Consider the following 17773-nt stretch of genomic DNA (forward strand, 5'->3'; position numbering starts at 1 on the left):
ATCTGATATTATTTTAATCTCCAATATGTTATTTAACAGTTGAGATGTTTGTTTAATGCTGATCTCACCAGCAGAAGACACTAGCCGGGTTTAAATCCCAGTTGTGCAGGCGGGGCATGTTGTCACACTGCGTTACAATTAGAACTATGATATTATATTCTATACTTTTATTAATTATATTGAGAAAACATGAGAAAAATGAGAATAAAGACTGAGAGTCAATGTTCAGAAATTACTAATTATTTATTTGTTTTGAACTATGTTGTATAGCTGTGTTGTGTTCGTAGTCAAAACTCAAAAATTAGTTTATAATTAATTATTAAAAATTGCCATTATTTTATATGAAAAAGTTAATAATTGTATTTTATTTAGAAAATATTTTAGTTTGTCTTGTATATTTTTTTTTATTATATCAGATAACATTTTAAGCTGTCATATGGTCATGTTACAATGTACCCCACCTATGGGGCATGTTGTCACATTTCACTTCCATTATTTCGGGGTATATCCAGAAAAAAGCATATACTGTATTAATAAAACAAAACCACATAATTGTACTAGACATGTGGGAAATTAATGTGGGAAAAAATAAATACTCTGAACCATAAGTAGATTTACACAAACTGAGAAAGTCAAAAAGCGTTACTTTGTGCCCCACTCTCCCCTATATTATAAAATAACATATTATATTATAAAATTAAAATTAGGCTAAGGGATTTGACACTGCAATTATTATTTTTTCTATTCTTACAATTTGTCAGTGGATAAGTTTTTTTTTTCTTTTCTTTTTTTTTTTTAAATGATCCATATGCGGTTAATTTTTTACACTTTTATAAATGCTAATAATAGCACTTTAACCAAGTTGTGTTTTCTGTGCTCATGATAACCGCAGGACCATTGTCCTGCCGCGAGCGTTGCGTTCAGAGGAAGCGCAGTGTCGTCCCGGAAGCAACGGAATGTCAGTGGGCGGGGCTTCAGTCTGTCGTCACCGGCGGCGTGCGGAGCGAAGAGTGTCACCAATAAACATAAGCGTCATTCGGTGTAGCCTGGATCTTTAATGCATGAGCCGGACGCGCCACTTCTGACATGGACGTGTAGCGACGGTTGTAATCGTTTCTGGTACTGAAGGTAAGACCGCAGCGTGTATGATTTTCGATTACAAATTCATCCTTACGGCTGTCATTATTGGAAGTAGTTTAGTTAGCGTCCCATATGGGGTACAGCAGTGCATATGTGTCTGTTATAGCAGATATAACGGGACCCCATCGCGACTGAAATGAGCCCTCATATGCGATATGTGATCCTGAGTGGGACGAAAGGGCTTGTCCATTAAAATACAATATTGATACTGGTCAATCAACCTGCTGATACAGGCCTGAACACGATCAATGTGGACACATGTCTGTTCTTATTATGTGTCTGATGTAGTTTTGTTTGATATCTCTTGATGTATTATTTATAATATCTTCTGTAGCCTACTGCTTTTTTATTTTTTTTGCTGAAGACTTGTAACTTTGTACTTTGACATTGGGATTAATATGCCTTTGACCCCAATAAATTATATTATGACATTTAAAGGCACTTCTAAAAGAGATTAAATTTTGTCATTCACTCACCTGCATGTTATTCCAAACCCATATAGTTTTATTTTATTCTGTAGAGCACGAAAAGAGGTCCAACTTTATATTAGTTGCCTTTAACGATTATGTATTTGCATAAAAAAAAAATTGTTCAATGTAATGTACTTGTGTTGTATTGAGAAACACTTTTGCTGCTATTGAGGTGGGATACAGGTGAGATTAGGGACAAGTTTGGTGGTTTAAGGGTGGGTTAAGGGAAGGGTCAACATTGTTACAGACACAAAATAATTACAGCTGTAATTAAATGTATTTAAAATGTACATGAATCTGCACAGTAAGTGCATTGTATCAAATTATTAATTTAAATGTTGCATAGTAGTCAAAGACAAAAAAGATGTTTTGAAGAATGTTCTGCTCTACTTCGTATAAAGCATATAGGATCAGGGGCTGTCAAGCTCAACAAAAAGAAAGAAAAAAAAAAGACTAAAATGCACCATAAAAATAGCCATGTGAAACAGGAACAGACACTTTTTTCTTTCTTTTTTTTTTACTAAAAAACTAAAACTAAAACTAATAATTCACTAACAAAGCAACACTTGTGCATGACAGTCAAACACGAGCAAGGGGTTAATTTGACAGCTTTTTGGCACCTTCAATTCAAGGAAGATAAATATTGTTTGAAAAAATGTGTTTAGCTTTAAGGTTTTGTCCTTTTATCTCCATTTAGTTAGCAAATGTTATGCTGCTAAAGGTAACTCCCATCTGATATCATCATTTTGTGAAATTATGAAATAAAATACAACCAGATGTGCTGCCATTTCCATGGAAGCTTGTTTCCACCACGGAATAACAACAACAACAAAAGTTATTGCAACTTTTTATCTTACAGTATCTTACAAGGGATTTTTTCCCTCAGAATTGTGAAATATAAACTCAAAATTGTAAGGAGTTATGTTACCTTGACAAAAAGTCCACATTTTGAGATATAAGCTCACGATTGCAGGAAAAACAAGCCAGAATTGTGAAATAAAGTCCCAATTGCCATTTTGATTGCCATTATAATTTTTTATTCCGTGGCGAAAACAAAAAAATCTGAATTGCGAGATCTAAACTGGCAATCATGAGTTTATAACTTCCTGTTGCAAGAAATAAACTAACTTAAAATAAAATAAACTTTTTTATGAGTCATAAAAAAGTCAGAATTGTGAGATAAAAAATCTCAATTACTTTTTTTTTTTTTTCTGTGGCGAAAAAAAAAAAATCTGAATTACAAAATGTTAACTCACAATTCCAAGAAAAAAGTCAGAATTGCGGGATGTAAACTGGCGATTACGAGTTTAGAGCTCGCAGTTGCGAGATATAAACTGCTTATATATAAACTGAATATAGAATTGCAAGGTGTTAACGCGCAATAGTGAGATGTTAACTGAGACCAAAACTCTAAATTGTGAGAAAACAAGTCAAAACGGTGAGATAATTACCTAATCATTATAATTTTTTTGTGGCGGAAACAAAAAATCTGAATTGCAAAATGTAAACTCACAATTCCGAGAAAAAAGTCAGAATTGTGAGAGAAAAAAAACTGTAAGCAGAAAACGTTTCCATAATTTCTGAAATGCATCGGCTGATTTATTAAAAATAGCTTGTGCTCAGTAAGTGTTATGTCATATCTTATAGTGCAATCATTGAATCATTACAATGGTCATTCGTCAGATTCTCATAAATATTTGGAATAACATGAGGGAATTTTCCTTTTTGGGTGAGCTATGATTTCTTTATTGTGCATTTCATTTGATCTGATTTGAAAGCAAGACACCAAATGAACTTGTGTGTAGATTCTGAAGTGCATTCCTGGTGACTCTGTTGTATGGAGGTTGAGATTGCGGCAGTGCTGACAGCTCCGAAGAGAAACAACACATGCTTCTACTAGTGGCACTCTCTTCTCAGTACACTTATGATACTAGTGCACAATCCCTTTCTCCTGATTTGGCCTGCATGTCTGGTAGTCTAGTGCCATGATGTGGCATGTTTATTCACTGTCGTGTGAGTCGTGTTTGCTCTGTAATTATAGCCATATGATATGCGGCCGTGAATCCACCTGAATAGTTCCTGTAAAAATACAGGATAATTGAACTCAAGTCTTAAGCTTTGTGGACAAACTTGTTCTTTTCCTTAATTTCCCAGAAATTGCCTTAGGGTGTGTTCACACCAGTTCAGTTCTCTTGGCTCGCTTGGGTATAAAATTATACATTTAGTCCTGGTTCGCTTAGCATGCACACTGTACTTTTTAACACCGAACCTAAAGGTACAAAACAAAAGAAATAAGAATAAGGTCACAACCTGATTATTGGACCGATTTAATGACGGATATTTGAGATGGAACATCCAAAACAATGCTGTGTGCTGCTGGGCTAAATGTGCTTGTTGAATGCATGTACATATGTGATGGTATTTTTACCAGCTGAGAACTCACAAAAAGCTTATGAAATGTGTAAAGATCTGCTGCAAGGAAGAGGCGGTTCTGACGCCTGTGCCAAAATGTAATGGGCAACTATGACAAAAAGAACCAGGTGTGCTTGAGCAGTGTGTCCGGTCACATCTTGTGACATCACATCCAGTTTTTGGTTTGTTTAGATGTCTATGGGCCTGTCCAAATACCCACACTTGCGGTCTTGGCACTTGACCATTCGTCTATTTAGCTACATGACATATTTCCATATTTTCCATGACATATTTGGCCTGCGTTCAAGTGGGCATGAAGACCGCAAGTGTGTAGAACTTTTGATCATCCGATGGGACTATGAACATTTCGGCCGATACCGATAACCGATAATTCTTTATTCTTTATTCTTTAGCCGATAATCGATATATTGGTCGATAAATCTAAATGTCTGATTACAAAAACAAAAGTCTCACCATTAAAAGGAAGCCATGTCCCAAGCACACAATTACAATGTTCTCATTATAATCTAATGTAGTCTTTATATGATGGACTTGCGCTGCAATTGCGTGATTTCAATCAGATTTCAAGCAATTCAAAACCATCATGGCGAACAGTGTGCATCTGAAGTGTCTCAGCTCAAGGGAATAATCCATTCTTTATCTGCTTTAATATATCAGCCAAATTTTCTTATTGGGCCGATAACGATAACATTAAAAATGAACATGTAAAGGCCGATACTGATATGGTGTCCGATATATCGTAGATGGGACACACTTATAGTGTTGTAAAAATGCAAGTCTTTATTTTGATTTTCAATACTTTGCATCAAACTGAATGTCCGGTCAGTAAGTCCCTATGTAACAAGAGGACACAATTTAGTAATTGTGGTGCTTCTAATTAATTGATAAAAAAGCAGTTGCAAAAGTTGTACCAATAAAATGTGCAAAGCTTTATGTTTTAATATCAAATTATATGTAGTATCGAATTAATTTAACTTGCAGTCGAATATTTTTCTCAACATCTTGCTATTACAAGGCATGTGAGATCCTGAACATGATGCATGATGGGATGCGCTCCGAGGCGGTATTCGAGATAGTGTGAATTGAGGGCGCTGAGCTTTAGCGTTTTTAAGACCTGGGACAGTCTTGCACACTTACTTCCTGTTGCGTCTATGCGCTCTCAAGTGTGGGTATTTGGACAGGCCCTTTGGTTGCATTCGTATTTCAGTTGACCCGCACCAATGTTCAGTTGAAATGTGAAAATTTGGGTCTCGGCCCGCTTCCAAACGAGCTCTGGTGCGATTTGACTGAAATATGAACGCAACTACATGGACCAAAGAGACTTGTATATAAAATATACAAGGCACACTTGTTTGGTGCGCACCAAGGTTCGAATGGCACTCACACTCATTGAAATGAACCGCACTAACAAAGCAATCGCACTAGAGTTCGTTTTAATCGAACCAAACCTGCCAAGTGTGTTGGCAAATTTGATAATTCGCTTTATCAAGGTTTGAGTTTCTCTCAGGAAGTGTTCTCTAGAGTTTTCACTGGTTGCGTAATGAGTCTCTTCAGCCTATTTTATGGTTCACAATAATTTGCAAAGTTTCTCACCATTAGAAACTATTGTAGCTAGATGAGATTTTAGCTTTTCATATACTTTGGTTTTGTGGCAGGAAGCTGACCTCTAATCAGCACAACTGAGCATTGCCTTTCCGGTAGAGGAAGAGCTGACAGGAAAAAATGAGATCACAAGACAGAAGAGGAAGATTGAGAAAGTCACAAGTGATGGATGACTCTGAATGTTGCATAATTTGTTTTTTGAGCAGTTGACATATCTATTTTTATTTCAGTTAAAAATATGATTGTATGTTTTAGATGCTTTGAAAATTTGAATCACATTTTTAATCGCCTTTTAGTGTGTTTGCAGTGCACTTAAACAGTCCTATGGCAGTGCAGATACAATTTTTATAGTATTTTTACATTTGTGAATAGTGGGTGCTAAGATGTTCTAGTTTTTAGTGCATTGCCATAGGGTTGCTAGATTGTTGCTTACTGACCCAAGTCGTTCTGATCGCTTTTTTGAGGAATTAAAAAAGTATTTGAGGAACCATGCATGTCTGTGGCACAAACAGAAGCAGGATTTTGTTTTGTTTTTCTTTGTTTTTTTAGATGTGCAGTAGTGGTAGCTCAAATGATTCAATATAGTCTCTCAGTCTCAGTTAACATGACCATAAAAATGTATAGTTATGCAAGAATTGGCAGTAGTGTCTAAAGTTTAGGTGAGGTATAGCATTTTGCCTGTAGCTTGTTGGATTTTGAACATTAGTAAGACTCTGGCAGAGTCTGGTAAAAAAAAAGGATAATCAAGTGTTTTATAAAGGTTGTTTTTTCTAATAACATTTGGTAACTTACGCTTCTATCTGTTGAACAGATAACATGCATGGCTGTAGCTTTGGGTTCCTCCTGTGAGTTGGCACATATGTGTGTCTGTTTGTTTTAAGGTGTGTCTATGTGTGACTTAGTCTCAACTAACCATGCAGTTTCAAGAAGGTGACATTATTATTCATACATTGTTATGATAAGGTCATTAGTATCTTATGGTCTAATTCAGTACCTACCTAGATTATTCAAAAATTGTTCATGTCGCCTCTGCAGTGCTTGAGTGTTCTTGGTGGTTGCCAAAGTGTTGCTACGTGGTTGTTTTGAGTGTTTAGCACATTGCTATCGCTAAATCCGAAATCAAATGCTTTGCTACTATATAGTATGCGAAAAGAGTAGTATTACATGTTTCAACAATTCCGAATTCACAGTACTCATAAAGTCCCAGGATGACCTACTATTTCCGGCGAGAGTGTGCATACGATGGGCACTTTACTATCCCATGAGGCCACAGGAGAGGATTATGAATGACAGTGAGTGCAGTGACGCAACTGACGCTGGTAGATCACGTGACAGTACAACATGGTGGATGTTGTACGTACGGATTTCAATCATACTACCCATATTAATACTATATAGAACGCACTTTTTTAAAGGTCTTGCAGTAAATTCCAATTCAAAATCAAATGTAGTACATACTCGTATAGTATGTGATTTTGGACGCACCGTATATATATTATAAACTCTTCTATGGTGTTCAAAAGTTACCACCCCCAAGTCTCTATAATATTCTTCTTTCTAAATCACTCTCATTTTATTGTTCAGCAAGTGAAAAAGTCTGATTGCTTGGAAAATGAACATGCTTGGTTCTCTTTTTGTTGCTCTGTCAGAGGATGGGAGCAGCGAGCGCTCACTGGAGGAGATGTCATTCGGTCGACTCCTGCGACGTGCATCATCCAAAGCCTCGGACCTTTTGACGTTTAACGTGGGCATGGGGGGATCACGGACTGTGCTGGATGGAGAGATCATCTTCTCCAAGAACAATGTGTGTGTGCACCCGGCTGAGCCCCTGCCTGGACTGCCTGAACATCACCCAGGTACCACACACACACACCTGTAATCTACAGTACACCTGTTTATAAATAATGGTCATGTGATCAGTAATGTTTTGCCATCGTATGCCATAATCTTCAGCAAATAATTCATTTATAATGAGTTACATTATAGCTGTAAGTTATTGTTGAGCCATGTTTAGATACAGTATTGTTTAAAAGTTTGGGATCGGTAAGATTTTTAAAAATGTTTTTGAAAGAAGTCTCTCATGCTCACCAAGGCTGCAATTATTTGATCAGACTTACAGTAAAAACTGTAACATTGTGAAATATTATTACCATTTAAAGTAACGGCTTTCTATTCTAATATATTTTAAAATGTAATTTATTCCTGTGATCAAAGCTGAATTTTCAGCATCATTACTCCAGTCTTCAGTGTCACATGAGCCTTCAGAAATCATAATAATATGCTGATTTGGTGAAACATTTTTGATTATTATCAATGTTGAAAACAGTTTTGCTGCTTAATATTTATTGTGGAAACTGTAATACTTTTTATTCAGGATTCTTTGATGAATAGAAAGTTCAAAAGAACAGCGTTGTTTACAAAATCTTTTGTAACACCATAAATAATTTGATAAATTGAATGTGTCCTTGCTGAGTAAAAGTAGGCTATTAATTTATTTACAGGAGTAAATAAACAGGAGTGTAAAATTACAGAACCAATTTTGCTTTTCACTGTTAATTGTCACTAATTGTGTCTAATTTTGAGAAGTGTTTACAGTATTAGTCTAGATAGAATATAATCTTTTAAATAAAAAATATATTTTTGAAAACATGATACATTTGTGAATGTATTTTTGATATATTTTGTGTAAAAAAAAAAAAAATTCACAGTTACAGATTTCTCTTGTTATTTTGCTCTAGACCTGTAGATTCAGTCTTTTTTTGCAATTGTATTAAAATTTTATATTTTATACATGAATCTGTAAAATAAGAAGTAAAAGTGACGCAGTGTTGTTTTGCTTGTGGATGTCTAGTTAACAAGTAGCCTTACAACAACATGCCTCAGATAAAGCTCTTTCAGAGATCTGATGCCTCTAATAATCCCAGCACACTGTGACCTGGCAAGTTGCGTGAAGTCGGCCAATCAGCTTAGAGCCTGCCAGATTGAGGATTTTTTTTCTTCTTCTGACTGTGTCCTCTTTCAGGTTACCTGTGTGTGCACCTGGAGAAAGACGAGACCCTCGGCTCCACCCTCATCCTCACCTGGGTGCCCAACTCTCGCATCCAGCGGCAGGACGAGGAGGCGCTCCGTTACATCACGCCCGAAAGCTCACCCGTCCGTCGCAACCCCCGACGCCGAGCCCACCGGAGCCACTCTCGCCAGCCACCCGCCCCTGAGGAAGAGGAGGACGAAGAGCCGGCTTTACAGAACCAGCAGCTTTTGGAAGAGGGCGATGAAGGCTCCTGCGAGCTCTCTGCGGACGAGGTGAGCCGCGACAGCACCCTCGGCTCGGACTCGGACACCTTCTCCTCTCCCTTCTGCCTGTCTCCGGTCAGCGAGGCTCTGGGCGAGAGCAGCAGCTCTGTGTTCCTGGATAATGAGAGCAGGTGAGAAAACGTATGCATGCAGAAATAGACAGAACTGATGATAAAGGGTTTGCATTTGTGCAACACAGGGTCATTTCAAGGCTGTAAACGACATAGATATGGTCATTTGAATTGATTTGATACTCTTGATGCTGCTCTTTGTTCATGGAAGGATGGAAAAATGTTTTTAATTGTATGAAAAATGTCTTTGGTGGTCTAGCAGCGCAATGATTGAGACAGCCAATTAAATCAAAGAAGGCGGTGCTCTTACAGATACTGTACATGAATTCCTGCACGTCGCTTTAGTTTTTAAACACGAAAGAGTGCGAGGTAAGATGTAAGTAGCTAAGCATTTAATATTTGCCAACTGTCTTATGATATACACTCACCTAAAGGATTATTAGGAACACCATACTAATACTGTGTTTGACCCCCTTTCGCCTTCAGAACTGCCTTAATTCTACGTGGCATTGATTCAACAAGGTGCTGAAAGCATTCTTTAGAAATGTTGGCCCATATTGATAGGATAGCATCTTGCAGTTGATGGAGATTTGTGGGATGCACATCCAGGGCACGAAGCTCCCGTTCCACCACATCCCAAAGATGCTCTATTGGGTTGAGATCTGGTGAATGTGGGGGCCATTTAAGTACAGTGAACTCATTGTCATGTTCAAGAAACCAATTTTAAATGATTCGAGCTTTATGACATGGTGCATTATCCTGCTGGAAGTAGCCATCAGAGGATGGGTACATGGTGGTCATAAAGGGATGGAATGGTCAGAAACAATGCTCAGGTAGGCCGTGGCATTTAAACGATGCCCAATTGGCACTAAGGGGCCTAAAGTGTGCCAAGAAAACATCCCCCACACCATTACACCACCACCACCAGCCTGCACAGTGGTAACAAGGCATGATGGATCCATGTTCTCATTCTGTTACGCCAAATTCTGACTCTACCATCTGAATGTCTCAACAGAAATCGAGACTCATCAGACCAGGCAACATTTTTCCAGTCTTCAACTGTCCAATTTTGGTGAGCTTGTGCAAATTGTAGCCTCTTTTTCCTATTTGTAGTGGAGATGAGTGGTACCCGGTGGGGTCTTCTGCTGTTGTAGCCCATCCGCCTCAAGGTTGTGCGTGTTGTGGGTTCACAAATGCTTTGCTGCATACCTCGGTTGTAACGAGTGGTTATTTCAGTCAAAGTTGCTCTTCTATCAGCTTGAATCAGTTGGACCATTCTCCTCTGACCTCTGGCATCAACAAGGCATTTTCGCCCACAGGACTGCCGCACACTGGATGTTTTTCCCTTTTCACAGCATTCTTTGTAAACCCTAGAAATGGTTGCAGATTGAGCAGATTGTGAAATACTCAGACCCGTCTGGCACCAACAACCATGCCACGCTCAAAATTGCTTAAATCACCTTTCTTTCCCATTCTGACATTCAGTTTGGAGTTCAGGAGATTGCCTTGACCAGGACCACACCCCTAAATGCATTGAAGCAACTGCCATGTGATTGATTGATTGATTAGATAATTGCATTAATGAGAAATTGAACAGGTGTTCCTAATAATCCTTTAGGTGAGTGTACATGTTAAACGGCCAACAGTAATATCTAGAGATGCAAACTACTCAAATTTCACCATTCTGAATTAAAAATGTACTGTAGGATGAATTTATGTCATTAATAATTGAATGTGACGAGACAAGAAACGTGTAAGGCTAGTTGAATGTGTCCATGGACTTGTTTTTATCAGCTTTAAGACTTAAAATGTATATTTTAGGTTTAGTAACTGCTTACCATTTTTTTTAAGTTTTCACCTGTCTTCACTGTTTCACATGATCCATCAAAAATCATTCTAATATGTTGATTTGATGCTCAAGAAACATTTATGATTATCGTCAATGTTGAAAGTTGTGCTGCTTCATATTTTTGTGAAAACTGTGGTTAACAAAAGAGGATTCTTTGATGATTAGATCAAAATAACAGCATTTCTGTGAAATAATAAATCTATTTACTGGGACAACTGATCAGTTTTATGCATCAACAACGCAGGATAAAAATATTAATTAAAACAAAACATCTTACTGACCCCTGACATTTGAACAGTAGTGTATATTATGATTTTACAGTACATATACAGTATAAATACATATATATATATATACAGTGCTGGTCAGAATTATTTGCCCCCTTGGTAAATATGATCAAAGATGGCTGTAAAAAATAAATCTGCATTGTTTATCCTTTTGATATTTAATTTTAAAAAGCTAGCAAAAATCTAACCTTTCATTGAAGTAAAAGAATTGAAAGTGGGGGGAAATCACATTATGAAATAAATGTTTTTCTCCAAAACACGTTGGGAACAATTATTTGCCCCCTTTTATTAAATACTTTTTGCAACCTCTTTTTTCCAAGATAACAGCTCTGAGTTTTCTCCTATAATGCCTGAGGAGTTTGGAGAACACCCGACAAGAGATCAGAGACCATTCCTCCATACTCATTATCTATAGGGTTCAGGTCCTGGGACGGCCATCCCAGTCCCTGACCTGAACCTTATAGAAAATGAGTGGGCTGAACTGAAGAGAAGAAGTGCCAACATGGATCTGGGAATTTGAAGTATCTGGAGAGATTCTGTATGGAGGAATGGTCTCTGATCTCTTGTCAGGTGTTCTCCAAACTCCTCAGGCATTATAGGAGAAAACTCAGAGCTGTTATCTTGGAAAAAAGAGGTTGCAAAAAGTATTTAATAAAAGGGGGCAAATAATTGTTCCCAATGTGTTTTGAAGAAAAATATTTATTTCATAATGCAATTTTCCCTCCACTTTCAATTCTTTTACTTCAATGAAAGGTTCGATTTTTGCTAGTTTTTTTTATATAAAATTATATCAAAAGTATAAACAATGCAGATTTATTTTTTACAGCCATCTTTGATCATATTTACCAGGGGGGCAAATAATTCTGACCAGCACTGTATATATTTGTATATTAAACCATTATAATTTGGCAGAAACTGCAATTTAAATTTATGTCCTGGTGCCTGATAACTTATTTATTTATTATTACGATTATTTATTTGTGATCTTAAATTATAATATATTTTTATCATCTCACCAGACCAAATTGCGTGTGAGGCGTTGAATTGCACCAAGTGTGTTCAGTGGATGTTAGATGTTAGCATGCATCTGTCATGCTGCTGCCGGTCTGTGTGTAGTAAGAGGAGCTGCTAAGAGCTTATTCATAATTCATAGATCAGCTCGGCATGACTTATTACATTTTTCAGTACAGCATCATGTGTTTCTGCTCTGAACCTCTACAGCATCCTGTGATCACGGTCCGTCTCCAATAAGTGTTACCACAGATGTAATGATTTTATTGTCAACAGTTTATGTAATGGAATACCAGCATGATTACTGATTAGTGTGTACGGCATGCCATTTTTTAAAACGTATGTGCACATTATGCAGCAAGAAGTGTTTTAAGACATAGAATATTTATATTTGCTAACCCAGAAGTAAATAATATATATTTTATTTATTTATTTTTACATTTTATGTTATATGTTATGTTATATGTTTTTGTATGTATGTATGTATGTATGTATGTATATATATATATATATATATATAACAAAATAATGTATAAATAAATAAAATAATCAAATTTGATTATATTTTATTGAAATAGCTATATTTATGTTTTATATTATTTTATGTTATATTCATACATACGTATACATACATACATATTGAAATAGCTATGCTTATTTTATGCTATATATATATATATATATATATATAAAATAAGCATAGCTATTTCAATTAAATATAATCAAATTTGCAGGAAAATCCTGCTTACTGTTTTTCACCGTAATTAATAAGATAATTCTTTCATTGCACTTTTTAAAAATGTTATTTTTAAATGATATTCTCTGAATATAATACACTCTGAATATTCTACTTGTAATGCTCCACTGTGACCACATGGGGGGGACATTACAGGGCGATATGCATGAGAGAGAGCGTTTCAGAAGTGCAGGCTGGCAGGGAGAGATCTCAGTCTGTGATCGTCCACAGATTCCCTCCCCCTGCTGCTTCATCTAACATTCCCTCTTTCACTATGATTTCCTCCCTTTGTCATTTGGCCTCAGCTGCGGGGGTGAGGCCGGGACACGAGCTGCCCATCGGATCATAAATATCAGTGGTTTGTGTTTGACTTGAGACTGTGATGGACTGCTTCATTCCTCTGTGTTCTTTTGGGTGGAGAACGTTCTCTTTGGCCTGTTTTTTTTTGTTTTTTTTGCCATTCATGTTCTGGCTTCCACTTCCTCTTTGGATCCTTAATGTTTATATTTGCCTGTTTCTGGCTTCTCTTTTAATCTGCCTGTATAGTGTTCTTCCTCCTCCTCTTTCTCACTGTTACTTGCGAGTTTCATACTAGATGTTTTGTTTCCCTCCTTCTCTGCTGTTTTTCTTTTTCTCCCTTGTCATGGTTTGGCTCGCTCAGTATAGGATTTAAGGAATAAAGAGAACATGAATTAATCTTTGAGATCTGTTCCATATTTGTAGCGTTTCCCGTGTATACTTTGTAGCGTTTTGACCATCTTCCACCCTGTCTCTGATTTCTAGATAACACCGGCTGTTTTTCAATATGTAAATTACCTCTGTTATGATTGGCTAGCCTCTTATTATGTGAAGAATCCACACTGAGTTGCTGAATGCTGATTTTCATTGTAAACATGGGTGGTCGTGTGTGGATGTCCTCATGGGTCTGTCAATACTATGGTAACCTCTAAATGACCTGCTTTATTTATATCTTTTTACAATATTTCTGTGTCTACTTAGTACATCAAACTCTTTCATTTTGTTAGAGCAAGAAAACCCCAGGTTTGAGAGACAGAAAAGCTGGAAGTGAAATCGGTCCGTGTGGATGGCAGAGGTATAAAAACTCTAGATCCTGTGCTCAGTTGCAGACTTTGAGGTGATGTTTTGCTGAGGATGATGTAATTGTAATGTGTTAACAGTGTTGGACCGCTCTGGCTCTGGGGGAATTTGTTTCAGTATGATGTAATAAACAGCCCCTGAGGGGTAGTGCCTGTCCCAGTGGGAGTTCAGTCCCTGGAAAAACTTCCCTGAAGTCGCACTGGTACATATTCACAGTTACCGGTTATTAGAAATATGGATGGTTAGTTAGTTGGATCTCTAATCTAAATTTATAATTTTCCTCCTATTCCTAACAATCCATCCATCTATCCAACTAACTAAATAATCAACCAACTAACTTCTATCAATCAAGTAGGTTAGTTCAGTTTAGTTAGCCTACCTTATTTTCTCATGTCTCTCCTGTTCCTAACACCTGGATACCCATCTAACTAACCAATCAATAAGCTAATTTATATCTACAAATGTAGTTAGTTTGGTTTAGTTACCTTATTTTCTCCTGTTTATCCCTTTACTCACTAACATTTATGTGGCTATCCATCCAACTAATCAATCAACCAACTACTTCCATATAGTTGGTTAGTTTGGTTTAGTTAGGTTACCTTATTTTCTCATGTTTTTTCTCTCTCCCAAACCAACGTTTGTGGGCATATCATCAATCTATCCAACTAACTAACCAGTCAACTCACTTCTATCTTTCCATAGTTGGTAAGCTCAGTTTAGTTACCTTATTTTCTTATGTTTCTCCTGATCTTAATTACTGTGGTTATCTATCTATCCAACTATCTAACCATTCAACCAACTAGCTCCTATCTGGTTGGTTAGTTTACCCTATTTTTTTCTGTTGCATACTCCTATTTATATGGTATACATTAGAGCTGTATGATTCTGGATAATCTGAGAATCACACTTTTTTTTTTTTTTTTCAAATGGAGATCATGATTCTCCCCTGATTCTGAAGACAACTAGTCCTAAATAAAATGACAAAATATTAATTGCTGCATTCTTTTTTAAAATGTTTAATTCATCAAAATGATTTTTTTTTCACTCATTACTGGATGAATCAGCGTTTTTGAACGAATCTTTTGAATGAATGATTCAATAATTCACCCATAAATACTTTGCTTGTTTCATTACTGAATCAATCACTGTTTTTGAGCGAATCTCAAATGATTTGAACTGATTCAATGACAAATACATTTTTAACAGTCTCTTGTCGCCACCTACTGGTGTAACGATGTAATCGATAATTGAATTCTCCGGTATGATTTTGTCAAAGCTTTAATAGACACAAGCAAATCGTTGTCATTTAGGAATAAGATCACATGGGTGTTTGAATTCGAGAACGCGATCTTTTTACGATTAATTGTGCAGCTCTAGTATACATTAATCTATCCTCCTAACTAACTAGTCAACCAACCAGCTAACTTCCACTTGAGCATCTAGTTGGTTAGTTCAGTTTAGTCACCTTATTTTCTCCTGTTTCTCATGTTCCTAGTAACACCTATGTGGCTATCCATCCGTCTATTTAACTAACTAACTAACTTCTACCTGTCCATGTAGTTGGTTAGTTCAGTTTAGTCACCTTATCACCGTTCTCCTGTTCCTTACTAACATCTATCTATGTCGCTGTCCATCCATCCGTTTATCCAACCAATTAAACAAATAACCAACTCACTTCTATCATCTAGTTGGTTAATTAAGTGTAGTTACCTAGGTTTTTGTTTTTGTTTTTACCCGTTTCTCCTGTTCCTTAGTAACATCCAGATAGGTATACATCGATCTGTCCTTCTAACTATTCAATCAATCAACCAACTAACTTCTACCTGTCCATGTAGTTGGTTAGTTCAGTTTATCCAGCTTGTTTTCTCCTGTCTGTAAAGCCACTGAGGCTCACAGAGTAGAAAACAAGGGTCTGTAAAGAACATGAGACGTAACTTTGCACCGTGTGCTCTCTGTCACGGCCTCAGCCCGCCATATGGCCTTGTGTGTGTGATCCTGCTGTAGTGTGGACTCTGAAAGACCTCTCAAATACCACATGACCCATAAACCTTCGGCTCCCAGAGTGGATCAGTGACAGGGGACGTGTCTGGAGGTGCGTTTGGACTGTTAGACGTGCTCTGTTAGAGAAAAAGACGAGCGTGAGAGAGATGCAGAGGTCCCACGGTTCAGGTTACAGCTCTGGCTACGGCAAGAGGTCGAGAGACAGTTACAGAGAGACTCGCACAGCGAGAGAGAGAAAAGGGCTGTCAGGGGAAATTGGCTGCCAGGCTGCTTGATTTGTGTCTCTGCTTGGCTCCTGCCAGCACAATAACCTCCCAGCATTCCTCTCATTCCTCTTCACTTCCAGTGTCCTCACACACACACACACACACACACACACACACACGCGCTCACTCGCGCGATTCCATACCTACAGCTGTCGTTGAATTTCACACTGAAAACTCAACGGCAGAACGGATGAATTGGTTCGCAGATTTACAATAGAGAGAGCAGCTGAATGGAGCTGTCATGTGGAGCTCAACGGAAAGGTTTTAGATAGTTAACGTTTAATTAACTTGATAGAAAATGTTAATCAAACGAAAATAGCTGATTAAAATCGAGAGATGTGCGAATAAAAGACACACAGACAGACATTTCTGTAATTTATAGATGGATATACTGTATATTCTATGACTAAAATACACACACATATACCGTATATATCTTTTATTCTTTTAGTCTCAACATGATGGCAACATGAAAGGAAAAAGCATTTGTCTTTCATCAAAATGTAGATATTTCACATCTGAAATGATTTTGTTTGGTATCACCTGCACATGTATTGGTCACCAAATAGCCATTTAGATTTTGTCTTAGCAAATTGTCAGTTAAGTCAAACTCGATTCTTGCATACACTATAATGCATTTTCACAATCCAGTCAATTCCCAATAGAACCTTTTTTGAGTTAAATTGGTTGCTAGTGGCATTTGTTTTTCTGCGGCGCAATGGACACCTAATGTAATTGCAAAAATAATGAGAGAATTGCTCCTTCCACCCTTCTTCCTCTTAATTTCACTTTATTTATATAGCGCTTTTTACTATATACATTGTTCCAAAATGAATAGGAATTAATAGAAATGAAGTGCTCAGGTAGTTCTAAAAAGTTCTCCTTTTTATTATATAAATATTAACAGAGATTATAACACCATTATTTCCAGGGAGTGCGATGAACCCATGGCTCACTCAGCAAGCTCCGCCTCCAGCCTGGACAGCCACGCCCCCTCCGACTGCAGCCAATCACAGGGAGTTCGGTGGGAGGAGCAGCAGAAGGTCATGGCGTTAGAGCACCTGTGTGGGGTGTTCAGAGTTGACCTGGGTCACATGAGGTCGCTGCGTCTCTTCTTCAGGTCAGACGAGATCCTACCAGCGTCCATTCATTTTAAAACCCTACTTTTTACAAATGTTTTTAGTTGCATTTTATTTTTAATGTTTCCTATTTATTTGTACTTTCTGAAATGTATATCACTAAATTTAATAGTCTCTAACTTTTTTATTGTTATATTTTCGACTGTTGTGTTAAATCTTTTTCATAAGGCTCTGTCTGTATTATGAAATTCACCTCCTTGTATTATATTACTGTTCTCATTTTAAGGAATTTAGTTAGCTATTGCTGCAAGGTATACATCATTATTCCTTAACCTAAGGGTGATTTTGTTCAAGATATTAAAGTATTTCGGAGGTGTGAATAAAAATCTAATGTTTCTGTGGTTTATGGAACTATTTATGCATTAATAGTCCTTTA

At 37.1% G+C, this 17773-nt stretch overlaps 1 protein-coding gene across 1 annotated transcript in view; it reads left to right on the top strand.

Moving 5' to 3' along the window:
* Positions 1-990: 990 nt before the first annotated feature.
* Positions 991-17773, top strand: part of tbc1d16 (TBC1 domain family, member 16) — a 30646-nt gene continuing 13863 nt past the window's right edge. The window contains exons 1-4 of the mRNA XM_081364991.1: positions 991-1128; positions 7295-7501; positions 8668-9070; positions 17190-17378. Of these exons, the coding sequence (XP_081221117.1) occupies positions 7327-7501; positions 8668-9070; positions 17190-17378 (767 nt within the window). The 5' untranslated portion in view covers positions 991-1128; positions 7295-7326. The remainder of the gene's footprint in view (positions 1129-7294; positions 7502-8667; positions 9071-17189; positions 17379-17773) is intronic.

The sequence above is a fragment of the Scardinius erythrophthalmus genome (assembly GCF_964197995.2).
Source record: "Scardinius erythrophthalmus genome assembly, chromosome: 1".
Classification (NCBI taxonomy): Eukaryota; Metazoa; Chordata; class Actinopteri; order Cypriniformes; family Leuciscidae; genus Scardinius; species Scardinius erythrophthalmus.